The sequence below is a fragment of the Macaca nemestrina genome, chromosome 20 (genome assembly GCF_043159975.1).
Source record: "Macaca nemestrina isolate mMacNem1 chromosome 20, mMacNem.hap1, whole genome shotgun sequence".
Lineage (NCBI taxonomy): Eukaryota > Metazoa > Chordata > Mammalia > Primates > Cercopithecidae > Macaca > Macaca nemestrina.
In genome coordinates, this window is record NC_092144.1 from 65,949,425 (window position 1) to 65,977,250 (window position 27,826).

The following is a 27,826-nucleotide window of genomic DNA, read 5'->3' on the forward strand; positions in this document are numbered from 1 at the left end:
CGCGTGTCCCCCAGAGCCCTTCATGCAGGGACCTGGGGCTTGGGTCCCATCTCTCTCTCGAGGGTGGCTGGGAACCAGCCGTTCTGTCTCAGAAGTCCTGATTTCCCTGACCCTCCCGGGTCAAGGGGTGGCTGGGTTGAGGGTGGACGGCGCGAGGCCTGGCAGAGCTGTAGCCCACGCAGGTCCAGGTGGTCAGGAGGCCACTCGTGGCCAGACGCTCCCAGTGCAGGAGGCCTCGCTCTTGTGTTGAGGGAACACTAGGATGAGGTCAGAGTGCACTGGGGTTCAGGGAGAAGAATCCTGAGGGATGGCACATACGCAGCACAGATCACCATCGCCATCACCTGGGCCCCCCGCAAGCATCACTAATCCATCCCTGCACTCCGGTAACCGCGTCAGCCTCTGTCGGCTGAGCCGAGTGAACCACCAGGTGCCTCCTGGTTGTCGTCTGTGTGCCGTTGTCCTGGGCTGGACCATACCTGATGGGATCATCGCAGAGAAGCCTCGGGCCGCCTTGTGAGGGGGTGTTGCTGTTATCTCCAGGGGTAGGTGACAGCTTGTTGCAGGCCCCACAGCAAGGGCCTTAGTGAAGGGGATCTGGCTGTGTCTGTTTTAAGTGGAACAGGCTGTTCTTCCATGTGGAGTCTCCCTCCATGATCCCCTGGGGTCAAGTCCTGACGGCTGGGTTCGCTCCCTCAGTGACTCCGACAGCTCTTGTGTCAGAGGTGCTGGGGTGCAGGCTGTGCAGGGTGCAGGCTGTGCGGGGTGCAGGCTGTGCTGGGGTGCAGGCTGTGCGGGGTACAGGCTGCACTGGAGGCTGTGCTGGGGTACAGGCTGTGTGGGGTGCAGGCTGTGTAGGGCCAGACCCCTGGAGTCGGACGACTTCTTGCCCCTTCTGCCCGGACTTGCCCCTTCTGCCTGGAGATGCTCTAGGCTCAGGGTGGGGCCAGATAGCTGTGTCGCAGGGACACTTGCTGCTGTGGGTTGTGGTCCAGGGAGCACCCAGCCATTGGAGGGTTGGAGGCCCTGAGAGGGACGTGACTGCGGTGTCCAAGCGGCCTGGTGGCCACCCTGTGTGCCCCCTCCCTGGTGGACCTATGTCACCTGGGGATTGCTGAGCAAGAGTAGTGCCATCGGGGTGACGTGAGGTTGGGGTTCTGTTACTTGCTGTGAATTGGGTCATGACCTGTGTCGGAGCATTCTCTGGCCTCCACTTGCCGCTGCAGACCAGGATGTCTGGAGGGTTGTAGGGGGCTTGATGGAGGAATTGCTGACCACGCCATGCAGGAAGGGGTGGGGCCCAGGGACACAGGAACTTTGGGGTCAGCTGGTTACAGGTCCAGTTGCAGAGGAGCATCTCACTTCCTTAGCCAGGGAGGGGAAGCCCTCTTCTCACCCGGCCTGGGTATGTTGTGGGGGAGTCACTTCCCGGGACGGGGTGCCATTCCTGGGCAGCAGCAAGCGTCCCTTACGCTTGGGCTCTCTGAGACCCTGCTGTTCTAGGCGGATGTGATGGGGGAGCCCCCCAGGGCATGGAGAGCCAGCCGAAGGCAGCTCTGAGTGGGATCCCAGGGAAAGGGGAGGTGAGCCCGCTCTTGGCGATCTTGGTCTCCCCACAGGGTCGTAGCTCCTCGGCTCCTCACTTGTCAGACCCTCCTCCATTCACCAAGTTAAGGATAAGTTTCACGATTTCACAGTGCCGTGCCTTCGCTCCCTTTCTCTTCAGAAAAGCTGAGGAGGAAGAAGATAAAATGATACATTTGGGCTTAGTCCAGTGCAAGGGTTAAAGGTGTAAGGCTTCAGTTCTCCCCACCATTTCCTCATTTGGCAAAACAAGACTATTGAAAACACAAGACAAAAACCCCGAGGCTTGCACATAAATTCGGGGCTTATTTACAGCATCCTTGGCATCTTCCTTTCCCTACAGTGCGAATTACCAAGTAGCGCCATGGATCTCATGTCTCCTACTTTATTCCTCTTTCCAGAATATTCCAGCCACCAAAGTGCTCAGCAGGAGCTGCCATGTAAGAGTCCCCCATGAAGCCCAAGCACCTGGGCTTAGCGACATGCAGGGTTGAATGCTGGGAGCCTGCTGTTGTCCCCGATTGAGGGTTCACCCGCTGTATTAGTGTCCCTCTTTCTACAGCAAATGCGTCTCTGTCCCCAGGGTGGGATGGCGAACTTGTTAAATGGCCATAAGGAAGACTTTATTCAGGACCATCGAGATAGGTACAGGTACCATCAGTGGATGGAAAATCACTAAGAGCAAACCTCAGGGGTCCGGGGGGTTTTGGCTAAACCCACCTAGCAGGATTCTTGCTGAAGGCAGGCCAGGGTGATCAGAGGTCACCTGGGGATGGTGGAGGCTGAAGACGACGATCAGATGTGAGGGTGGCGGGGGTTGTGGGGGACGGCGGCGCGGTTCATTTGCGGAAAGGATTTTACAAGGACGTGCACAGATGGGCCTAGGAGGAGGTTCAGAATTCTCAGGTTTGGCCTGAGTCGTGTTGCGCCCGGCCACCTCTCCAGAGGAGCAGATGTGCCTCTGACCCCGCGTCTCCCCGCAGAGGGCTAAAGTGGAAAAAACCACACAGAACTTTCCCCTGGGACAGGTGAAGCGGATGGGGCGTGGGGCGTTCCTGGGACTCCGTTCAAGGCCTAGGGGCCGGGTGGGGAAGGCACTTGAGGGAACCTCCCTGGAGCCCGAGGGAGCTTCAGCCAACTCCTAGGTCACCCCACCACCCACCAGAGTCCAGGCCTGCCAGAGTCCCCTCACACCTGTGCTCACCCTACCCTTACCCCTCGCTCTACTCTCACCCCCCGCCCTACCCTTACCCCTCGCTCTCCTCTCACCCCCCGCCCTACCCTTACCCCTCGCTCTCCTCTCACCCCCCGCCCTACCCTTACCCCTCGCTCTCCTCTCACCCCCCGCCCTACCCTTACCCCTCGCTCTCCTCTCACCCCCCGCCCTACCCTTACCCCTCGCTCTACTCTCACCTCCCGCCCTACCCTTACCCCTCGCTCTCCTCTCACCCCCCGCCCTACCCTTACCCCTCGCTCTCCTCTCACCCCCCGCCCTACCCTAACCCCTCGCTCTCCTCTCACCCCCCGCCCTACCCTTACCCCTCGCTCTCCTCTCACCCCCCGCCCTACCCTTACCCCTCGCTCTCCTCTCACCCCCCGCCCTACCCTTACCCCTCGCTCTACTCTCACCCCCCGCCCTACCCTTACCCCTCGCTCTACTCTCACCCCCCGCCCTACCCTTACCCCTCGCTCTACTCTCACCCCCCCGCCCTACCCTTACCCCTCGCTCTCCTCTCACCCCCCGCCCTACCCTTACCCCTCGCTCTCCTCTCACCCCCCGCCCTACCCTTACCCCTCGCTCTCCTCTCACCCCCCGCCCTACCCTTACCCCTCGCTCTACTCTCACCCCCCGCCCTACCCTTACCCCTCGCTCTACTCTCACCCCCCGCCCTACCCTTACCCCTCGCTCTACTCTCACCCCCCGCCCTACCCTTACCCCTCGCTCTACTCTCACCCCCCGCCCTACCCTTACCCCTCGCTCTACTCTCACCCCCCGCCCTACCCTTACCCCTCGCTCTACTCTCACCCCCCGCCCTACCCTTACCCCTCGCTCTACTCTCACCCCCCGCCCTACCCTTGCCCCTCGCTCTGGAGCTGCGATGCCAGCCTTGGAGCTTTCAGTCCTGCGTTGATCTTTGTTTTATACTGAAACTCAATTTTACACACACAAACCCTCTCCCAGCCGGCCTCTGCCTTTTCCTCATGTTGTCATTGAATAAAAAGAAATGCATTTTTTTTTTTTTCCCCTGAGACAGTCTTGCTGTGTTGCCCAGGCTTTTTTTTTTTTTTTTTTTTTTTTTTTTTTTTTTGTATTTTTAGTACAGACGGGGTTTCACCATGTTAGCCAGAATGGTCTCGATCTCCTGATCTCGTGATCGCCCTCAGCCTCCCAAAGTGCTAGGATTACAGGCATGAGCCACTGTGCCCGGCTCCCACCCCATTCTCTGATCCTGCAGGCAGGCCCTTAGTTTGTGCTGCTCTGCACTGCTTATCTGTGTGTGCTGAAAGGTGAGAGTGTCTGTGCCCATTCCCAGGCACCTTCTTGCAGCTGCAGCCATCTCCCCCACGCACGCTTCCAGCTTCCCTATCTTAGTGTGTCTAAAGGGAAAGGAATGTGCTTTAGGCCTGCTGTTTTTATTGGGGACCATCGTATGTATGTGGCTTGGTGATTACCCAGGAACCTCCCAAGTCTGTGCCCTGAGTTGCTTATCTGTGTTTTACAGCCTGAAAGGTCAGGCTGCTCTTTGTTAGGAGAAGTGACTTATTTGAACTGGGTGGTGTGGTTAGAAAGGGAGCAATTTCTAAGCTGCTTTTTGTTAGAAAGCTTTTTGCTGGGGACTCTCTTCACCTTATCTACCTAAATGATTTCTTTCTGTTTCTTACATCTATTGGGTGTTGATTTCTTTTTTTTTTTTTTTTTTTTTTTGAGACAGAGTCTTGCTCTGTCGCCCGGGCTGGGGTGCAGTGGCCGGATCTCAGCTCACTGCAAGCTCCGCCTCCCGGGTTTAGACCATTCTCCTGCCTCAGCCTCCCGAGTAGCTGGGACTACAGGCGCCTGCCACCTCGCCTGGCTAGTTTTTTGTATTTTTTTAGTAGAGACGGGGTTTCACCGTGTTAGCCAGGATGGTCTCGATCTCCTGACCTCGTGATCCGCCCGTCTCGGCCTCCCAAAGTGCTGGGATTACAGGCTTGAGCCACCGCGCCCGGCCTTGGGTGTTGATTTCAAGTAGAATGAGTGAATGCATTCATTCATCTAAGCCGTATTGACTCCATTGTTTCTTTCACTGATAGCAGATTATCTCTTTTGGCCCTACGTCCTCTCTGGCTGGGCAGCTCTGGGCCAGCCATAGATGGAGGGGAGGACGTGTGTGTGGCCATGTGTGTGTTTCTGTCCTGGACAACTCTGTCCTGAGGGGCCAAAGTGGGAAGTGCCCTCAACCAAGGAGATTCCTGCTCTGTGTGTGTGTGTGTGTGTGTGTGTGTGTGTGTGTGTGTGTTGTATGCGGTTGGGACAGTTGGGGATTCTCACTTTTTTTTTTTTTTTGAGACAGTTTCACTCTTGTCACCCAGGCTAGAGTGTAGTGGCATGATCTTGGCTCACTACAACCTCCACCTCCCGGGTTTAAGCGATTCTCCTGCCTCAGCCTCTCAATTACAGGCGCCTACCACCACGCCTGGCTAATTTTTGTATTTTTAGTAGAGACGGGGATTCACCACGTTGGCCAGGCTGGTCTCAAACTCCTGACCTCAGGCGATCCACCTGCCACGGCCTCCCAAAGTACTGGGATTACAGGTGTGGGCCACCGAGCACAGCTCGGGATCCTCACTTTTTCGCAGAGATTGAGTGGTCACTGGCAGGGCATCTGATGGAACTTTCTGAGATGCTGGGAATGTTCTCTGTGCTGTACAAAAGGGATGCCAGTAGCCACATGCCACGTGGAACAGTTGAAATGTGGCCAGTGTGAGATTTTTAAATCTTGCCTATTTTTGATGGACTTAAGTTGAAGCACCTGCTTCGGAGCGGCTACCGCGCGGGATGGGACTGGAGGAAGCTGGAAAGCGCTCGCCTGCGTTTCGGGCGCTGGCCCAGCAGAGGGCGCCGGAGAGCGGCCGGAGCCGCAGGCGGGGTTGTGGGAAGAGGCTGGGATCCCGTGCGCGCTGGTGCACCTGGGCCAGCGCGCAGACGATCAATGGAGGAATTCAGTTCCTCGGAGAGTTCCTCCGTCTCCAGCCTTCTCGCCCACACGGAGACAAGGAGAAGTCACACGTACTTCTCGCGGGCTCTTACTCGTGGTCCTGGTCTCCTCCCGGCCCCCACCTCCCAGCCCAGCGCGCACACTAGACGGCACGTGATCTCCACGCTCTTCCTCCCGCGCCCCTTGCTCACCCGACCCCCGTGGGAGTGGTCCATCCTCTCCGCGTAGACACCTGCAGTCATTGTCACTAGCTGAACTGCGCCCTCCTGAAAGCCCTGTGTTGGAGTCCTACCCCCACCTCCCCCGCCCCCATACCCCAGAATGGGGCTGTATTTGGAGACAGGGCCTTTACCCAGGTAAGTAAGGTTAAAATGAGGACATTAGGGTGGGTCCTAATCCAACCTGCCTGTTATACAGTGGGGTTGCACCTTCATGTGAAGACGCAGGGAGAAGACAAGCCGTCTGCGAGCCAAGGAGAGAGGCCTCGGCGGAAACCGACCCTGCAGCACCTTCATCTTGAACTTCTGGCCTCCAGAACTGCGAGAAAATATGTTGACGTTATATAGCGCTCCCAGCTGGTGGTACTTTGTTATGACAGCCCTAACACATGAATGCAGCCATCCACACTGTCTGTGGGAATGCACGCATACCCCACAGCCCCCTTGCTCTGTCTCACCTCGTATCGCAAAAGCTCACGCATGTCTCTTTCCCGAGTCCCCGGAGCGTCATCCCACCTACATCTCTCTTCTTGGCGGGGACTGGCCTGCCGCTTGGGATGCTCCTGGGCCCCCTGCTCCAGCACCGCTCCCTTCATTGTGTAATACAGACAATAGAGAGGAGACCGCCTGGCCCCACTTCCTCATTTCTGTTCCCAGGAAAATAAGCATTGCAAGTGATCCATAGAACAATAGACATCATCCACTTTCCAAGCATCTCTGACTGAGTGATCTTCTACACATGCACGTGGGAGGCCCCAGGGAGCCCAGTAGAAATGAAAAGCCTGGGCAAACACGGAATTATGCCACACAGTGAATGTGCTACTCAAGCCACTCGGCCTGGGTGGCGGTGGTTGGAAGCCTTACTGGCTTGAGCTTTCTGAGTAAGCTGTGACCCAATCATTGACTTAAACTTCAGAGGTCCATGGAGACCTCTTAGGAGTCTTTGAAGGAACTTAGCATAGATACAAATAGCTGCTGACTGCAGGGAGATAGGGAGATATGTTTTGTAAACGTGTCCAGGCAACTTTTTGCCTACGGAAACAGACAAAAATGAAAACAAATGAAAAAACCTCTCAGAACAATACAGAATCCAGAGTCACTACAACACATTTCCTGAAGTGGCGTGAGCCTGTAATCCCAGCACTTTGGGAGGCCGAGGCAGGTGGATCGCTTGAGGTCAGGAGTTCGAGACCAGCCTGGCCAACACGGTGAAACTCCATCTCTATTAAAAATCCCCGTCTCTACTAAAAATACAAAAATTAGTCATGCATAGTGGCATGCGCCTGTAGTCCCAGCTACTCGGGAGGCTGAGATGGGGTCTTGCTATGTTGTCCAGGCTGGTCCTGAACTCCTGGGCTGAAGCATTCCTCCTGCCTCGGCCTCCTGAAGTGCTGGGATTCCAGGCGTGAGCACGGTCATATAGGAGTGCTTCCGGCCGGGCATGGTGGCTCACGCCTGGAGTCCCAGGACTTCAGAAGCCTGAGGCGGGCGGACTGCCTGAGGTCAGGAGTTGGAGACCAGTCTGGCCAACATGCTGAAACTCCATCTCTACTAAAAAAAAAAAAAAAAAAAAAAAAAGCCAGACGTAGTAGCGCACGCCTGTAGTCCCAGCTACTCGGGAGGCTGAGGCAGGAGAATTGCTTCAACCTGGAAGGCGGAGGTTGCAGTAAGCCAAGATCACGCCACTGCACTCCATCCTGGGCAACAGAGCAAGACCTCATCTCAAAAAAAAAAAAAACGAAAACAATTCATATTATCCTGAGGAGACAGTGACAGGGTACAGTGTGTGGTATTTAGAATTGTTACTATCCTGAGAAGGAGACAGTGACAGGGTACAGTGTGTGGTATTTAGAATTGTTATTATCCTGAGGAGGAGACAGTGACAGGGTACAATGTGCCATATTTAGAATTGTTATTATCCTGAGAAGGAGACAGTGACAGGGTGCAGTGTGCGGTATTTAGAATTGTTATTATCCTGAGAAGGAGACAGTGACAGGGTGCAGTGTGCGGTATTTAGAATTGTTATTATCCTGAGAAGGAGACAGTGACAGGGTGCAGTGTGCGGTATTTAGAATTGTTATTATCCTGAGAAGGAGACAGTGACAGGGTGCAGTGTGTCATATTTAGAATTGTTATCATCCTGTCACAGGAATGCAGTAACTTAAGATAAAAGGGAACAATGCAAAGTCTTGCTCAAATCATAAGATCATGTAACATTACAATTGCAAGAGGAACAAGTGTCAACTTTTGAGAACTCAACATTATTCCTAGGAGGGAGTGAATACAAAATACCTTTAAAAATCAGTAGCTCTTGGCCGGGCATGGTGACTCATGCCTGTAATCCCAGCACTTTGGGAGGCTGAGGCGGGTGGATCATTTGAGGTCAGGAGTTCAAGACCAGCCTGGCCAATGTGGTGAAACCCCATCTCTGCTAAAAATACAAAAAAAATGAGCTGGGTATGGTGGCGGGTGCCTGTAATCCCAGCTACTTGGGAGGCTGAGGCAGGGGAATCACTTGAACCCAGGAGGAGGAGGTTGCAGTGAGCCAAGATTGCACCACTGCATTCCAGCCTGGGTGACGGAATGAGACTCTGTCTCAAAATAAAAACAAGAAAAGTTACAGTTTTATAAGATCTGAGAACTACAGTTCTAAGTTTTTCTCTCTGTCCTTGCTGCATCATGTTAAAGAAGGATAGAAGATTTTTTCATTAACTTGGATAAAAGTATGAGTGTACAACACACACACACAGACACAGAAATGTGTCTCCAGAATCTTTGGAGAAATAATGAGACAGTCTTATTCTACTACACCCCACCATGATGTACCATAGATGATTTCTGTAAATTTCCATTTGTACATATATGTGTGTGTCACTGGACCTAGTTTTTGGCATTAGAATATTTAAGTTCTAACACAAATCCTGCACTTTAATTATCTGTACTTTTTTGAGATGGAGTTTTGCTCTTGTTGCCCAGGCTGGAGTGCAATGGCAGGATCTCGGCTCACTGCAACCTCTGCTTCCCAGGTTCAAGTGATTCTCCTGCCTCAGCCTCCCGAGTAGGGGATTACAGGCACCCGCCACCATACCTGGCTGATTTTTGTATTTTTAGTAGAGACAGGGTTTCACCATGTTGGCCAGGCTGGTCTCAAACTCCTGACCTCAGGTGATCTGCCCACCTCGGCCTCCCAAAGTGCTGGGATTACAGGTGCGAGCCACTGTGCCTGGCCACATATTCACACCCAAAGCTAGATCTGTTGGGTCTGAGAAAATGAGCAGACTCTTGCGTTCATGGTTCAGAGTTCAGTGGGTCTGTTCATCCAAGGTTTGGTTCAGACTCCAAAGAGACCCTGTCCTTCTTTCTCTAGGACTCAGGGATTTGCAGTGACCCTCACCTGTGGTCCTACCTGAGACACTCCCCTGCAGGTTGCCACCTGCCTCTGTCCAGCCAGAGCACGAACGGGATGTCAGCGTGAGGCACGGTTATCACCTGCTCTGGACAGAGTGACTTCACCACCACCGCTCTATGTTCCTCTCTTGAGGGATGACACTAAGTCCCGTCGTCTTCCCTGAGACTGAACATAAGGAAGCACCCACCTGGTTCCCCTTGGTTCCAGAGCTCTGTGCAGGGAAGTGTCGGTCAGGAGGAGCGGGGGCCCCTGAGTCCCTAGTTATAGGAGCGAGTTCCTGGAGCTGATCTCCCCACAGAGATGCATTATCATGCCATCTGTAGAATCCATGACATCGTCAGCAGGGAGAGTCTGGAGAATCTTCAGTGAGGAACAAAATGTATCCCCAGCCCCTTCTGGTGGTGAGTTACAGCTTTTGGCAGTTAGAGGATGGTGGAGACCAGCTGAGCCAGTGGCATAGGAAGTTTTCTGTGCTCCCGTGGGAGAATCTAAGTTCTGAACCGGTGTCATCAGAGTGGAAGGGGCAGTCAACACCGGGTCCGGGCTCCCCTTTTCTGTTTACAATTGGGCATTTTCTTCAATGCTGTTTTTCTTTTTGGGACGGAGTCTCGCTCTGTCACCCAGGCTGGAGTGCAATGGCATGATCTCGGCTCACTGCAACCTCCGCCTCCCGAGTTTACACCATTCTCCTGCCTCAGCCTCCTGAGTAGCTGAGACTATGGGCACCCACCACCACGGCCAGCTGATTTTGTATTTTTAGTAGAAACAGTGTATCACCATGTTAGCCAGGCGGGTCTTGAACTCCTGACCTCAGGTGATCCGCCCACCTCGGCCTCCCAAAGTGTCAGGATTACAGGCGTGAGCCACGGCGCCCGGCCCTCTTTCAGTTTTCTAAAGTCACGCTGACACTCGAAGCCTGTGAATACAGAGCATCTGCGTATGATCCGAAGTCGGGTCTTCTCTATGACGTGAAGTTCCACCGCTCTTCAAGGTTATGTGAAGGTTGCTTATTGCCCCAGGTCTGAGTAGTCTGGAAGATATCCCATTTGAAGCTTTTCTATGTCATCTCAGATCTCATAGTTCCTCTCTACACGACTCTGCTGGGAGACTCATATTTTTATATTTCCATGTGTCCACACAGCCCTGCTTCCTTTGTCTGTCTTTGGACCACCAGGCTTTCCCCCTTTATTCCTGAATGGAAGCAGCACTCCTGGTCACATGGGCTGGTAGTAGGGGAAGGAAACACAGGAAGATTATGCCAGTTTTTTTTTTTTTTTTTTTTTTTTTTTTTTTTTTTTTGAGACAAAGTCTCACTCTGTGCTCCAGGCTGGAGTACAGTAGTGCAATCTCAGCTCACTGCAACCTCTGCCTCCCAGGTTCAAGTGATTCTCCTGCCTCAGCCTCCCAAATAGCTGGGACTACAGGTGCATGCCACCATGTCCAGCTAATTTTTGTATTTTTAGTGGAGACAGGCTTTTACCATATTGGTTAGGCTGGTCTTGAACTCCTGACCTCATGATCCACCCACCTGGGCCTCCTAAAGTGCTGGGATTACAGGCGTGAGCCACCGCGCCCAGCCTATGCCAGCATTCTTTAAAGTTGTAGAAAAAGGCCAAAAGCAAATAGAAAATTGGGCGAAAAAGTTCATCATTGCTTAAACATATGGAAAACCTGGAAGTAAAATTAAGCAAATAAGTGCAAGCACTCTACATCAAAGACTATGGAAAATTCAGCCTCCCAAGTATCCAAAGAATCCAGGCGTGTGCCAAGAGATCCAGGGGTAGGTCCACAATTTCACAATCTCAGGAGAATCTGAGATTATATTTCAATCTAATAACTGATACTATATAATCCAGCTTCTGTATCACCTTACATTTATATTTTGTAGTAACAATTTTAGACCAGGCCAATAAAGCATCACCAATTTGCTGCAGGGAACTAGGGAATGTTTAATTATGGCAGTGAAGTGTTTAATATTGTATTTTAAAATAGAAACAGTATAGAAACATTTGAATAATACTGAAGTTTTAGAAACATCTATTGGAGTGTCATATATAAAAGGATAAGTAGAGATTTGGAAATGCTTTTTTTATTGGACAAGAAAACTGATCAAATGTAAATCTGGGCAAACTAGAAAGTCTGGATGCTAGCAATACAATCTATAGACACATTCTAGCATCACTTCTATGTGAGAAGTATCCGGATAGTGGTGCCTGCAAATGCATGCCCCTACACACTCAGACATCCATTAAGAAAATAAAGCCATGCTTTCTAGAGCGTTTAACACTTGTTTAACGTACTTGTTCTTCTAAATATCGCAAGGCAGGATGGGGTTTCTAAAGGGGATATAGGACCAAGGCAAAGACAGTCAGCACATACACTGAATCACGTTCCATAATCATATTGTTAGAACACCCAGGGAGTAGCCCTGAAATCACAGCCCTGCTGCCATGATGTACAATTACAGGACAGAGGTGCCAGGAGAAGGGCCCACGGTGGCCAAGGAAAGCTTTTGTGAGAAGACTACTTCAGGGTGTTCCCCATCAGAGGAGCACACCCCTGATCTTGTATTCCTCGTCAATCCAGGGTTCGTGTGAAATGGTCAGGTGGGGCATTTTTTCTTCCACAGACATCAGCATCTTCTGAGTTTCTTCATCAAAGCCAGATTTGTGCAGCCTGGGAAAAATAGAAATAAAGTGTTTTTTTTGTTTTCTTTTTCATTTGTACACAGTATTGCCTCTCTACATTCTGATGTCTACCTCTCCTCTCCTCTTTATTCTCTTCTAGAAATCACTGGGAGAATTGTACTGAATTTGAAAAACAAGCATGCATCTTTCCTATAGGATGGGAAGCCTCTGATTTAGACCATAAAGTGAAATTTCATATACAGCATGTATCAATTATATCAATTAAGATTTAATTCAAAAAAGATGAATTTAAGTTAAAAAGAAAAAAAAACAGGATAACTTCCATTCACCTGATGTTCATATGCCCTGGCACATTTATTGCTGCTTATAATGTGCTTTAAAAAAAAAAAACTTGGCCGGGTGTGGTGGCTCAAGCCTGTAATCCCAGCACTTTGGGAGGCCGAGACAGGCGGATCACGAGGTCAGGAGATCGAGACCATCCTGGCTAACATGGAGAAACCCCGTCTCTACTAAAAAATACAAAAAACTAGCCAGGTGAGGTGGCGGGTGCCTGTAGTCTCAGCTACTCGGGAGACTGAGGCAGGAGAATGGTGTAAACCCGGGAAGCGGAGCTTGCTGTGAGCCGAGATCGCGCCACTGCACTCCAGCCTGGGTGACAGAGCGAGACTCCGTCTCAAAAAAAAAAAAAAAAAAAAAAATTAACATATTATGAACTTTCTTAGAGACACTAGTATAATGAATTCATGTACCCATCAGCAACTTCTACAATTACCAATATTCAGCCTCTTCCATTTACAACCCACCCATTTTCTAAGAAATAATTAAAGCAGATGCAACACCCATAAATATTTCAAACCTTCTTGTCTATTTTTGCTATTTTCAGTTCCTTTCATGTCATTGTCCCCTGAACCCACCTCAACAAAACTGGTTTTTGTCGTCAACAATAACATCAATTTATTAAATACATTCTATCCTACTTAACTGGTTAGCACTGAATACAGTTAATTACACTTTCTTGTTGGAGATATTTTTTCCCTTAGCTTATTGGTCACCACTTCCTGGCTTCTACTCCCTCAACAGCTATCCTTCTTGCTTTATACATTGAATCTTTATAACTTCTAAATGTTATCAGCATCAGGAAGATAAAAAAAATAAGTTCACAAATAATTGGTAAGACTGGAACATAGGCTCTCCTGAAAGAATATAACTAACATTTGCAGTTTTCTTCTCCCCTCTCCCGTGTCCGTCCTTCTTGCCTGGTGTTCATAGTTATGTGCCTTTTTATCTCCGATTATAAAAAGAAGTTGAGGAGGATTAGCAGGTCACAAAAATTCATAGACATTTAGACACAGGAGAAGTAGGAGTTTATTACCTTAAATCTTCAGAGGTAGGGAAGATGGCTAAGTTTCCTTTCAGCTACAGCGACACTATGAGAAAGTTATCCAGAAATAACTGCTCTGAATGCTCGCTACTGTGGAGATGACATGTTCTGGGTGTGGGGATGGTGGTTGAAGAGGAGGGAGATAAGATAATTGTTATTTTATAATGCAGGTCTTAAGTGCCTGGCCTGTCCCTATGGGCGCTGGGTCTCTGTCTCCTCTCTGAATTCATTTTTTCCCTTCTCTGCTCTACAGTTCCCCGGGACCCCCTTCTAGCCCTGGAGGGTACAAGGCCTGGCACCATCTCAGAGCCTTTGCGTTTTGCTGTGCCCCCTTCACTTGGGGTCCTCCCTAGATATTCATGATATGGTTTGGTTGGAGCTGTGTCCCCACCCAAATCTCATGTTTAATTGTAATCCCCTCTGTTGGAAGTGGGGCCTGGTGGGAGGTGACTGGATCGTGGGGGTGGATCCTTCGTGAATGGTTAAGCACCATCCCTTTGGTGCTGGTCTCATGAGTGAGTTCTCACAAGATCTGGTTGTTTAGAAGTGTGTGGCATCCCCCCTGCTTCCTTTCCTCCTGCGCCCGCCACCAAAGACGTGCCTATTTCTCCTTCACATTCCGCCATGATTCAGAGTTTCCTGAGGCCACCTCAGAAGCAGAAGCCGCTATGCTTCCCGTACAGCCTGCACACGCACGAGCCAATTAAACCTCCTTCCTTTATAAGTTACCATCTCTGCCAGGCGTGGTGGCTCACACCTGTAATCCCAGCACTTTGGGAGGCTGAGGCGGGTGGATCACCTGAGGTCGGGAGTTCGAGACCAGCCTGGTCAACATGGTGAAATCCTGTCTCTACTAAAAATACAAAAATTAGCCTAGCATGGTGGTGAGCGCCTGTAGTCCTAGTTACTCCGGAGACTGAGGCACGAGAATTGCTTGAGCCTGGGAGGCGGGGGTTGCAGTGAGCCGAGATCATGCCACTGCACTCCAGCCTGGGTGACAGAGCAAGATGCCGCCTCAATAATACAAAAAAACAAAAAACAACAAAAAAATAAACTTAACAGATTGTGAACTTTTCTCAGAGACACTAGTACAATGAATTCATGTACTCATCACCAACTTGAACCATTATCAATATTCAACTTCTTCCATTTAGATCCTGCCATTTTTTAAAAAATAAAAAAAACTTTTAAAAATTAAGATAAAATCAGAAGGAAAAATTAACTTAAAAAATTCATCCTACAGGTTTCAAATAGGTACAACTCCAAAGGCAAACCTAATTTTCAGAACAACGTTCACTGCTGCCGTTTAGCCAGTGTATTTCTGAATCCAGACCCTGCTCAGCCCGTCCCAGAACCGCTTCCCAAGTCTGAGCCGGGGTTGCATATTTATGGCCAACGTCAGTAGAACATGTTTTAATAGAGCAATGGTTCTCAGCTGGTGCAACTGTGTCTCCGGGGGACTTTTGACAATTTCCGGAGCTCTTTTGATTGTCACAACTGAGGGAAGCGCTACCGGCAACTCATGAGAAAGGCCGAGAACACTGCGTGACATCTTACAATGTCAACGGTTTTTACATTTTACAATGACATTTTACAATGTCCACAGGGGCCCAGGACAGGCCCCCACCACAAACGACCCTCCAGCCTGACATCCGTCATGTCGCAGTTGAGCAAACGGCCAGCGAACTAAGCTCGTTCTGCAGTCACTCACCCCAGCATCTGCAGGGCACAGTCCGGGTGGCTCAGTGCCTCACACAGCACCGCCACCGCATCAGGTTCCAAGGTAATCCAGTCGAGGTTCAGGCTCCTCAGTGTTTTGCAGGCAATGAGTGCCGCGGCGAGGTCACCACAGCAGGCACGGGTGATCGGACATGTTTGCAGACTGCAGAAAGGGAAACACACCAGAGAATCCAGTCTGGCTTGGGGCAGGGTGAAGGGCACGCCATTGTTACTTACCAACTACTTATCACCCCCTAATACCGATAGACAGGATGATAGTAGGCAGAGGACAGAGGATAGGGGACAGATGGACAAATAGATAAATGACAGACGATGTATACATAGATATAGATAGACGTGTGGATATGCACGTATCTATCCACATTCGTACACACATATGTATATGTCTGATGTGTGTACCTGTGTGTTGGTGGCTTTCAGGCAGGCATGATTTTTCCCCAGGAGCACAGCTGCCCTGGCTGAGAAATGCTGGTCTACACGGCAGAGTTTCCTGCTGGGAGGTGTGTAATTTTTGCCCACCGGAGGATCCTGGTAGTGTCCGGAGACATTTTTGGTCTACCATGCCAGGAGAGAAGGTGCTCCTACCTCTTCTTCCCCTCTTCCCCTCGTCGCTTACCTCTTTCACCCTCTCTTCCTCTCCTGCCCGCACTTCCATCCCCTCTTCCCCTCTCCTCCTCCCCCTTCCTCCCCCATTCTCCCCTCTCCTCCCTCGTTTTTCTGTCCTCATCTAGTGGCTGGGAACCAGGGATGCTGCTCAACACCCCAGGAAGCATGGGACAGCCGCCCCAAAAACACAGAATGAATTGGGCTAAAATGCCCCTCATGTCAATACCGAGAAACCAGGATGCAGACACACATCCTTGCAGCCTCACAAGCGCATGTAATTGTTTGACAAATTACACGCCTCCCGGCAGGAGACTCTGCCGTCTAGACCAGCGTTTCTCAGCCAGGGTGACTGCGCTCCAGGGCACGTACATCTAGTGACATTTATCCCAACTGAGGGGTGCTGCTGGCAACTGGAGGATAGTGTCCAGGGTGCTGCTGAAGATCCTATGATGCACAGGATGGCCCCCAAGGCAAATAACTCTCCAGTTTCAAACAGCAAGAATTCCAAGGCCGGGCGCGGTGGCTCACGCCTGTAATCCCAGCACTTTGGGAGGCCGAGATGGGAGGATCACGAGGTCAGGAGATCCAGACCATCCTGGCTAACACGGTGAAACCCTGTCTCTACTAAAAATACAAAAAATTAGCTGGGCGTGGTGGTGGGCGCCTGTAGTCCCAGCTACTCGGGAGGCTGAGGCAGGAGAATGGCGTGAACCCGGGAGGCGGAGCTTGCAGTGAGCAGAGATCGTGCCACTGCACTCCAGCCTGGGCGACAGAGCCAGACTCCGTCTCAAAAAAAAAAAAAAAAAAAAAAAAAAAAACCTGCCTCCCTTCCATCCTATTGACCCTCCGGCTCTTCCTATTCTTGAAATAGATACATTTTCCTACAATGATGATTGGTAGATACTCACCCAAGTTGCTCTAATTTACAGTTAGGATGCTTCAAAGCTGCACATAACTGTCTGACACCAGCATCTCCTATTTCATTATGCCCAAGTTTCAGGGTCTTTAGTTTTTCATTGCAAATAAGAACAGCAGCAATGTCCTTACAGGAATCGGAAGTAAGGAAACAACCCATCAACCTGGGGGAGGAAACACAGACACACACACACACACACACACACACGTGTGTGCTTATGAGGCCAGTCACGAGGCTCCACCTGATTTTCATTTTTTCATGTGATACAAGAAATACCCAAGTACTGCTGAGATGATGAGGAGGGTGGGGAAGGGCAAGAGGAAGAGGAGTGAGGAACCAGGGAGGAGAAGGGAGGACAGGGGATGGGGGAAGAATGGGGGAGGAAGGGGGAAGAAGAGAGGGGAAGAGGGGATGGAAGTGAGGGCAGGGGGGAGGAGGATGAAAGAGGTAAGGGACGAGGGGAAGAGGGGAGGGAAGGGGAAAGAAAAGGTAGGAGGGAGGAAGGGAGAGGGGAGGAGGAGGGAGGAGGGAAGAGGGGAGGAGGAGGGGAGAGGGGAGGAGGAGGGGAGAGAGGAGGAGGAGGAGGGGAGAGGGGAGGAGGAGGGGAGAGAGGAGGAGGAGGAGGGGAGAGGGGAGGAGGAGGAGGGGAGAGGGGAGGAGGAGGAGGAGGAGGAGGAGGGGAGAGGGGAGGAGGGGAGAGGGGAGGAGGAGGGGACAGAGGAGGAGGGAGTTGGGGATAGAGGAGGAAGAGGGAGGAAGGAGGAGGGAGGAAGGAGGGGAGAAGGAGGGAAGAGGGGACAGGGGAGGAGGAGGGAGGAGGGAGGAGGGAGGAGGGAGGAGGGAGGAGGGGAGAAGGAGGGAAGAGGGGAGAAGGAGGGAAGAGGAGACAGGGGAGGAGGAGGGAGGAGGGGGGAGGGGGGAGGGGGGAGGGAAGAGGGAGGAGGGGGGAGGGGGGAGGGGAGGGGGAGGGGGAGGGGGAGGGGAGGGGGAGGGGGAGGGGGAGGGGAGGGGGAGGGGGAGGGGAGGGGGAGGGGGAGGGGAGGGGGAGGGGGAGGGGAGGGGGAGGGGGAGGGGAGGGGGAGGGGGAGGGGAGGGGAGGGGGGAGGGGGAGGGGGGAGGGAGGGGGAGGGGAGGGGGGAGGGAGGGGGAAGGGGGAGGGGGGAGGGAGGGGGAAGGGGGAGGGAGGGGGAAGGGGGAGGGAGGGGGAGGGGGGAGGGAGGGGAGGGGGGAGGGGGAGGGGAGGGGGAGGGGAGGGGGAGGGGGAGGGGAGGGGGAGGGGATGGGGAGGGGGGTGGGGGAGGACAGTGAAGCAAATCACAGCCGGTCCTACCACAGCTCCTGTATGCTGCAGGCCGGGTGCTTCAGCGCTCCACACAGAGACGCCACTCCATGATCTTCCAGGGCATTTGAGCTCAGATCGAGGAGGGACAGGGACTTACTGCACGAGAGGACTTGGGAGATGGAGTCACAGGAGACACAGGTGAGACAGCAGTACATCAACCTGCAAAGAAACACACCGTCTCCAGCCCACAGAACAGCCGCTCGTCCACCTGGAGAGACACACACCGTCTCCCAGCCCACAGAACAGCCGCTCATCCACCCGGAGACACACACCGTCTCCAGCCCACAGAACAGCCGCTCGTCCACCTGGAGAGACACACCGTCTCCCCGCCCACCGAACAGCCGCTCGTCCACCTGGAGAGACACACCGTCTCCCAGCCCACCGAACAGCCGCTCGTCCACCTGGAGGAACACTGTCTCCCAGCCCACCGAACAGCCGCTCGTCCACCTGGAGAGACACACCGTCTCCCAGCCCACCGAACAGCCGCTCGTCCACCTGGAGGAACACTGTCTCCCAGCCCACTGAACAGCCGCTCGTCTACCTGGAGACACACACACTGTCTCCCAGCCCACTAAAGCTTCCTATGGTAATGTTACCATATTCTCTTTGTCACAGGCAAAACCTTTCCAGATGTTCCTTGAACTCTGCTGTCACTCAAGAAAATAAGGAGCTGGGTGAGGTGCCTCACACCTGTCATCCTAGCACTTTGGGAGAGCAAGACAGGTGGATCACCTGAGACCAGGAGTTTGAGACCAGCCTGACCCACATGATGAAACCCCGTCTCTACTAAAAGTGCAAAATTAGCTGGGCACGGTGGCGGACGCCTGTAATCCCAGCTACTCGGGAGGCTGAGGCAGGAAAATCGCTTGAACCCGGGAGGTGGAGGTTGCAGTGAGCTGAGATCGCACCACTGCACTTCAGTCTGGGCGGCAAGAGCGAAACTATGTCTCAAAAAAAAAAAAAGACGATAAAAGAAGGGGATTAAAACTTGTAACACCTACGGACATACAGAAGGAAGAATGTGGAATATAGTGTCCCAACAAACAATCTCAGATTCCAGTTCCAAGTCAGATCATCACCAGCTGGAAGACCTAGGGCAAAAGTCACCCATTCTTTGCAACAGAGTATACATATGGCTTAATGGAATGTACTGGACAATATCCCATGTAGAATAATTTTTGATTTGTTGTTTAATATACATATTTAAGGTTTTGTTAAAAGAATAGGTTTTAGGTGCTCGAGCCACAAAAAATAAAATGGATCAGCTATGTCAGAGGATAAGTATGTTAATTCCTTGACAACAGTCAACCTTTTACTATGGATATGTATATCAAATAATTTTTGTTTTAAAAATTATTTAATTGGCCTGGCACGGTGGCTCACGCCTGTAATCTCAGCACACTGGGAGTCCGAGACGGGCGGATCACGAGGTCAGGAGATCGAGACCATCCTGGCTAACATGGTGAAACCCCGTCCCTACTAAAAATACAAAAAATTAGCCAGGCGTGGTAGCGGGCGCCTGTAGTCTCAGCTACTTGGGAGGCTGAGGCAGGAGAATGACGTGAACCCGGGAGGCGGGGCTTGCAGTGAGCTGAGATCACGCCACTGCACTCCAGCCTGGGCGACAGAGCAAGACGCTGTCTCAAAAAAAAAAAAAATTATTTAATCACAATGTACTGTATCCTTTGCTGAGAGTTGATTTTAAATGTCCTCACATCCTCCAAAATGGTAGCTCTGTGAGGTGATGGATCTGTTAATTAGCTTGATTGTAGTAATCATTTTACAGTGTATGTATATATTAGAACATCACATTGTATGGCTTAAATATATGCATTTTTAAAATATTTTAATTTTTTTTTCTTTTTCTTTTTTGAGATAGAGTCTTGCTCTGTCTCCCAGACTGGAGTGCAGTGGCACAATCTTGGCTCACTGCAACCTCCACCTCCCAGGTTCAAGCGATTCTCCTGCCTCAACCTCCCAAAGTGCTGGGATTACAGGCATGCGTCCCAGCTAAATTTTACACACGGTTGATTTTTCTATTTTTAGTAGAGACGGGGTTTCACCATGTTGGCCAGGCTGGTCTCGAACTCCTGAGCTCAGGTGATCCACCCACCTCAACCTCCCAAAGTGCTGGGATTACAGGCATGCGTCCCAGCTAAATTTTACACACGGTTGATTTTTCTATTTTTAGTAGAGACGGGGTTTCACCATGTTGGCCAGGCTGGTCTCGAACTCCTGAGCTCAGGTGATCCACCCACCTCAGCCTCCCAAAGTGCTGGGATTACAGGCATGAGCCACCAGGCCCAGCCAGCTCCATTTTACTGAGGAGCACCTGAGGCACGGAAAAGGAACTCAGGTCGAGCTATGGATTCCACATTGTGCCGCGGCCCTCAGTGAGCACTGCATTGCTTTGATAATGGCTGGATCTAGGCGCACGCTTCGGAAATCTCCCCCGAACCTGCTTTCCGCAGGCCAACTTACATCAGCGTCTCCAGGGCACAGTGTGGGTGCTTCAGGGCTTCACATAGCAACATCATTCCTTCGTCCCTCAAGGAATTTTCTACCAAGGAGAGGTGTTTCAGCGTGCTGTTGCAGGCCAGGACAGAGGCGACGTCCTCACAATCTTCACTGGAAATGTCACACTTTCCCAGTCTACATGTGAGACACACACCATGAGACGGAACCAAAGCTTTCAATCGCTCGTCAAAGATTAGCCACAGACCAAATGACACCTCTGATTCTAATCTTGCACCTGCCAATCCGTTACCTATGTTACAGACTTTTTTTTTTTTTTTTTTGAGAAGGAATCTCGGCCGGGCGCGGTGGCTCAAGCCTGTAATCCCAGCACTCTGGGAGGCCGAGACGGGCGGATCACGAGATCAGGAGATCGAGACCATCCTGGCTAACACGGTGAAACCCCGTCTCTACTAAAAAAATACAAAAAAACTAGCCGGGCGAGGTGGCGGGCGCCTGTAGTCCCAGCTACTCGGGAGGCTGAGGCAGGAGAATGGCGTGAACCCGGGAGGCGGAGCTTGCAGTGAGCTGAGATCCGGCCACTGCATTCCAGCCTGGGCGACAGAGCAAGACTCCATCTCAAAAAAAAAAAAAAAAAGAGAAGGAATCTCACTCTGTTACCCAGACAGGAGTGCGGTGGTACGATCTCGGCTCACTGCAACCTCCACCTCCCAGATTCAAATGATTCTCCTGCCTTAGCCCCCCAAGTAGCTGGGATTACAGGCGCCTGCCATCACGCCCGGCTCATTCGTAGTTTTAGTAGAGATAGGGTTTCACCATGTTGGCCAGGCTGTTCTCGAACTCCTGACCTCAAGAGATCTGCCTACCTCGGCCTCCCAAAGTCCTGGGATTACAGGGATGAGCCACCACGCCCGGCCACATTACAAACTTTTAAAAAGTGCAAATGTGAATGACATGACTCCCTCATTCATCCCGTGGCTTTGCATTGAAGTTAGGAAAAAACGTCTAAGCCCATGCTTCTCACCGCCTGGGGTGATCTGCCCTGAGGGAGACACGTGGAAATGTCTGGGTATATTACTGGCTGTCACAATGGAGGCCGCCAGGGATGCTGTTGAACATCCTTCAGTGAACAGGACAGACTCTGCAACAAAGGAGTATCCAGAACTCAATAAATCTGACTCTCTGTCAAGAGCACTTTAAGAAATAGGAAAAACCAAACTGTTTTTTTCCTACTTTCACACACTCAGTGCAACACGCTTCTGTGACCAGAGGTGGGAGGGCAGCTCACCCCCCATATCGGGCAGCTCTTCCGCAGCCACTAAGTGGGCGTCCTAAAACTTAACCCAAACCGGACACTCCCCAGAGGGGTTAGACACAGAGCTGATCATCGATTATGCCTGTGTGATGAAGCCTCCATAAAAATCCTAAAAGGATATAGTTCAGAGAGCGCCCAGGTTGGCAAACACGTCCACACGCCACACCCCAGCTCCACAGGGACAGATGCTCCTGTCCTCGCGTGGGGAAAAGAGAGAGAGATCAGATTGTCACTGTGTCTACGTAGAAAAGGAAGACTTAAGAAGGCCGGGCACGGTGGCTCAAGCCTGTAATCCCAGCACTTTGGGAGGCCGAGATGGGCGGATCACGAGGTCAGGAGATCGAGACCATCCTGGCTAACACGGTGAAACCCCGTCTCTACTAAAAATACAAAAAACTAGCCGGGCGAGGTGGCGGCGCCTGTAGTCCCAGCTACTCGGGAGGCTGAGGCAGGAGAATGGCGTAAACCCGGGAGGCGGAGCTTGCAGTGAGCTGAGATCTGGCCACTGCACTCCAGCCTGGGCGACAGAGCGAGACTCCGTCTCAAAAAAAAAAAAAAAAAGAAAAGGAAGACTTAAGAAACTCCATTTTGATCTGTACTAAGAAAAACTGTTCTGTTTTGAGATGCCGTTAACCTGTGACTTTAGCCCCAACCCTGTGCTCACAGAAACATGTGCTGTAATGAATCAAGGTTTAATGGATTTAGGGCTGTGCAGGATGTGCCTGGTTAACAATATGTCTGCAGGCAGTATGCCTGGTAAAACTCACCGCCATTCTCCATTCCCAATTAACCAGGGACACAGTGTACTCGGAAAGCCACAGGGACCTCTGCCCAAGAAAGTCTGGGTATTGTCCAAGGTTTCCCCGCACTGAGACAGCCTGAGATATGGCCTCGTGGGAAGGGAAAGACCTTACATCCCCCAGCCCGACACCCGTAAAGGGTCTGTGCTGAGGAGGAGGAGTGAAAGAGGGAGGCCTCTTTGAAGCTGAGATAAGAGGAAGGCTTCGGTCTCCAGCTCGTCCCTGGGAATGGAATGTCTTGGTGTAAAGCCGACCATTCCTTCTACTCTGAGATAGGAGAAAAGCGCCCTGTGGCTGGAGGTGAGATATGCTGGCAGCAATACTGCTCTGTTGCTCCTTGCTACACTGAGATGTTTGGGTAAAGAGAAACATAAAGCTAGCCTGCGTGCACATCCGGGCACAGTGCCTTTCCTTGAACTTATTCATGACACAGATTCCTTTGTTCACATGTTTCCCTGCTGACCTTCTCCCCACCTGTTGCCCTGCTACTCTCCCCTCGCCGAGATAGAACAAACAATGATCAATAAATACTGAGGGAACTCAGAGACCAGCGCCCGTGCGGGTCCTTGCACGCATGTTGTGTGCCGGTCCCCTGGGCCCACTGTTCTTTCTCTATACTTTGTCTCTGTGTCTTTTTTTTTTTTTTTTTTTTTTTTTTTTTTTTTTTTGAGACGGAGTCTCGCTCTGTCGCCCAGGCTGGAGTGCAGTGGCGCGATCTCAGCTCACTGCAAGCTCCGCCTCCCGGGTTCACGCCATTCTCCGGCCTCAGCCTCCCGAGTAGCTGGGACTACAGGCGCCCGCCACCTCGCCCGGCTAGTTTTTTGTATTTCTTAGTAGAGACGGGGTTTCACCGTGTTATCCAGGATGGTCTCGATCTCCTGACCTCGTGATCCGCCCGTCTCGGCCTCCCAAAGTGCTGGGATTACAGGCTTGAGCCACCGCACCCGGCCTGTCTCTGTGTCTTGTTTCTTTTCTCAGTCTGTCATCTCCAACCCGACAAGAAATACCCACAGGTGTGCAGGGGCAGGCCCCCTTCACACTCGGGACCCTTCCAGATCTCATCCTGTGTCTCTCTCCCCATCTGGCTGCACATCTGTATCTTTCAGATCATTTATTAAATTGAGAGTCAGATCCCGTACGGTAGGAGCTCAGTCCCACAAGACTTCCCTTGACTTCAGATGCCAGTTGCAGGTACTGGGTTGCTCTGCCTGTGTTTGACCGACCGGCTATACATGGGGGTTCCCATGACCCCTTCCTTGAGTTAGACTTGCTAAAGTTAGATTTGCTAAACTCTTCCTAGAGTTAGATTTGCTAAAGTGGATCACAGACCTCAGGAAAACAATTACAATTAATAAATGATTGCTTGAGCCCAGGAGGTAGAGGCTACAGTGAACTGAGATCCCACCTCAGCCTCCCAGCTAGCTGGGATTACAGGTGCCCGCCACCATATCCGGCTAATTTTTGTATTTTTAGTAGAGATGGGGTTTCACCATGTTGGCCAGGGTGGTCTCGACTCCTGAGCTCAAGTGATCTGCCCGCCTTGGCCTCCCAGAGCGCTAGAATTACAGGCGTGAGCCACGCCCGGCCCCTGGCAGCCTTCGTATCTCTCTTCTCCATCCGACTCAGAGGGAAATGCATCTGCAAGTTTTTATGCATGGATTGTTTGCTCCCCATTGTGATAATTTTTTAAAAAGCTCCTCGGTCTTTTCTTTTTTCTTACTTATTGCATGCCTGTATCAGATTATCTTCTGCACCGCACAGAAAGCTCCTCATTCCTCAAGCCTCTTGATTGAAAGTATGATGGGGGCCGGGCGCGGTGGCTCAAGCCTGTAATCCTAGCACTTTGGGAGGCCGAGACGGGCGGATCACGAGGTCAGGAGATCGAGACCATCCTGGCTAAAACGGTGAAACCCCATCTCTACTAAAAAATACAAAAAACTAGCCGGGTGAGGTGGCGGGCGCCTGTAGTCCCAGCTACTCGGGAGGCTGAGGCAGGAGAACGGCCTGAACCCAGGAGGCGGAGCTTGCAGTGAGCTGAGATCCGGCCACTGCGCTCCAGCCTGGGCAACAGAGCAAGACTCCGTCTCAAAAAAAAAAAAAAAAAAAAAAAAAAAAGAAAGTATGATGGGGATCTCTCCTCTGAGACCAAGAGGAAATGAGAAGATGGAGCAGAAGCAATATTTAAAGATCGAGATCATGGTAAAGCGTTCTCAGAAGCCTGTGCAAACATTCATCCACAAATGGAGGAAGCTCCGTGAATTTTTAAGCACAATAAACACAAAGAAAGACCAAAACCACGCCCAAGGAGGGAAGGAAAAAAAAAACCCTTAAAATTAGCCGGAGATAAGACACGTGGAGCACACTGCCTACAATAGGACGAAATATACTGATGGCTAAATTGAGAAAAGCATGGAAGCCTGAACGGGATGGAATTCCATCTTTAACATGTAAAAGAACAAAAGAAAGAAAACAGTGAAAACCTACAATTCTCTGATGGATGGGTGAAAAAAATCTACAAAAATAAAATCAAAACAGTTTTGGTCTCAACTACACTGTGGTCATCTGGTTTATAACGATAACTACTGCTGTTCACTTGAGAAAAAGTCATCTTCCGACAGCACTCTGTGTTTGTATGTGAAAATTTTAAAAAACACCTGACTTTATACTACACAGAAACATTCATTCAAAGTAGATCATAGCCCCAATTGTGCATGGTAAAATAAGACTTTGAGAGAGAAATGCATAGGAAGTTATTCTTAGGACTTTGGGCTTGGAGTGCAGTGACGTGATGACAGCTCACTGCAACAACTTTGGACCTTTGGGCTCAAGAGATCCTCCTGCGTCAGCCTGCTGAGTATCTGGGACTACAGGCATCCACCACCATATCTAGATAATTTTGTTTTGTTTTGTTTTTGGAGACGGGGGTTTCACTATGTTGTCCAGGCTGGTCTCCAACTCCTGGCTTCAAGCGATCCTCCTGCCTCAGCCTCCCAAAGTGCTGGGATCACAGGCATGAGCCACCAAGCCTGGCAACAATTCCCTAAACTAACACAAAAAGCAGTTGAACATGAAAAGATTCTTTCAGTGTTCATAAAGAATCTCTCTTGGCCGGGCGCGGTGGCTCAAGCCTGTAATCCCAGCACTTAGGGAGGCCGAGACGGGCGGATCACGAGGTCAGGAGATCGAGACCGTCCTGGATAACACGGTGAAACCCTGTCTCTACTAAAAAATACAAAAAACTAGCCGGGCGAGGTGGCGGCGCCTGTAGTCCCAGCTACTCGGGAGGCTGAGGCAGGAGAATGGCGTGAACCCGGGAGGCGGAGCTTGCAGTGAGCTGAGATCCGGCCACTGCACTCCAGCCTGGGCGACAGAGCGAGACTCCGTCTCAAAATAAATAAATAAATAAATAAAGAATCTCTCTTAATTCAAAGAGGATATTAAGCATGTGGAAAACCAAACCACATAGAAGATATTGGCAATGCATATATTTGACCTAGAATTCATTCCACAATAGAGAAAAAACACCTGTCAATCAATTAGAAAAAGACAACCCAATAAAACGATGGGCTACACCAGCATGTCAGACGTATCACAACAGGAAGCCCGGAAAGTCAAACAAATGAAAAGGCGCTCATATTATTAGTCATTAGACAAATGCAAATTAAACCCACTCAGATATTACACCCTAAGCAGAATGGGTTTGAAAAGATCAACACCCTCAAGTGTTGGTAAGAAAACAGGACAAGTAGAACACGTTCATTTCTTTTTTTTTTTTTTTTTTGAGACAGAGTCTGGCTCTGTCCCCCTGGCTGGAGTGCAGTGGCGCGATCTTGGCTCACTGCAAGCTCTGCCTCCCAGGTTCCTGCCATTCTCCTGCCTCAGCCTCCCAAGTAGCTAGGACTACAAGCACCTGCCACCATGCCCACCTTTTTTTGTGTGTGTGTATTTTTAGTAGAGACAGGGTTTCATTGTGTTAGCCAGGATGGTCTTGATCTCCTGACCTTGTGATCCACCCACCTTGGCATCCCAAAGTGCTGGGATTACAGGCGTGAGCCACCGTGCCCAGCCTGGGCTGATTATATTGATTGCTGCCTCAGTGACTTCCCTTTGCTCTCTTTGGAAAGACGGATTGCCCAGTGATCATTCTACTATAAAGACACATGCACACGTGTGTTTACCACAGCACTGTTCACAATAGCAAAGTCTTGGAACCAACCCACATGTCCATCAACGATAGACTGGATAAAGAAAATGTGGCACATATACGCCATGGAATACTATGCAGCCATAAAAAAGGATGAGTTCATGTTCTTTGCAGGGACGTGGATGAAACTGGAAACCATCATTCTCAGCAAAGTAACACAAGAAGAGAAAACCAAACACCGCATGTTCTCACTCCTAAGTGGGAGCTGAACAAAGAGAATGCATGGACACAGGGTGGGGAACATCACACACCGGGGCCTGTCATGGGGGAGGGTGCTGGGGGAGGGATGGCATTAGGAGAAATACCTAATGTAAATGACGAGTTGATAGGTGCAGCACACCAACATGGCACGTGTATACCTATGTAACAAACCTGCACGTTGCGCACATGTACCCTAGAACTTCAAAGTATAATACTAATAAAAAAGAAAGATTTGCTCGGCCTAGAAATCACCCAATCAGGACAGGGGCCACCCTGACAATTTTCAAGAGGAAGAAATGACTTTGGGCAAGTCATTTTTCCCCGGCTTTAACGCTGTCAACTGCCAAATCAGACAATCACATTTGTGTGCATTAACGTACTTCAGTTTTAAGTTTCTATAAATATCTTTAGGGGGGAAAAAATGATGTTCTTGTTTTGGCCTGGTTGGTTGAAGGCAGAACCAGGAAGTATCAAGGGAGGTGTCCATGAGATGAGGCTGGGTGTGGTGGCTCGTGTGAAGTACTGTAATCCCAGGACTTTAGGAGGTCAAGGCGGGCAGATCGCTTGAGACCAGGAGTGCAAGATCAGCTTGGGCAATATGGTGAAACCCTATCTCTACAAAAAATTACAAAAATCAGCTGGGTGTGGTGGCGTGCACCTATAATCCTAGCTACTCGGGAGGCTGAGGTGGGAGGATCGCTTGAACACCAGAGGCTGAGATTGCAATGAGCCAAGATCGCGTCATTGCACTCTAGCCTGGGCAACAGAGTGAGACCCTGTCTCCAAAAAAA

The 27,826-nt window shown here is 50.9% G+C and overlaps 1 protein-coding gene and 1 pseudogene across 1 annotated transcript in view; one reads left to right on the top strand and one right to left on the bottom strand.

The window, feature by feature from the left end:
- The first annotated feature begins 77 nt into the window (after window positions 1-77).
- Window positions 78-2,852, top strand: LOC139360514 (uncharacterized; annotated as a pseudogene).
- An 8,539-nt stretch (window positions 2,853-11,391) lies between these two features.
- Window positions 11,392-27,826, bottom strand: part of LOC105488200 (NLR family pyrin domain containing 9) — a 34,419-nt gene continuing 17,984 nt past the window's right edge. Inside the window, exons 5-9 of the mRNA XM_071087939.1 lie at window positions 20,522-20,692; window positions 18,029-18,199; window positions 16,691-16,861; window positions 15,148-15,318; window positions 11,392-12,083 (exon numbers count right to left, since the gene is read on the bottom strand). Of these exons, the coding sequence (XP_070944040.1) occupies window positions 11,951-12,083; window positions 15,148-15,318; window positions 16,691-16,861; window positions 18,029-18,199; window positions 20,522-20,692 (817 nt within the window). The 3' untranslated portion in view covers window positions 11,392-11,950. The remainder of the gene's footprint in view (window positions 12,084-15,147; window positions 15,319-16,690; window positions 16,862-18,028; window positions 18,200-20,521; window positions 20,693-27,826) is intronic.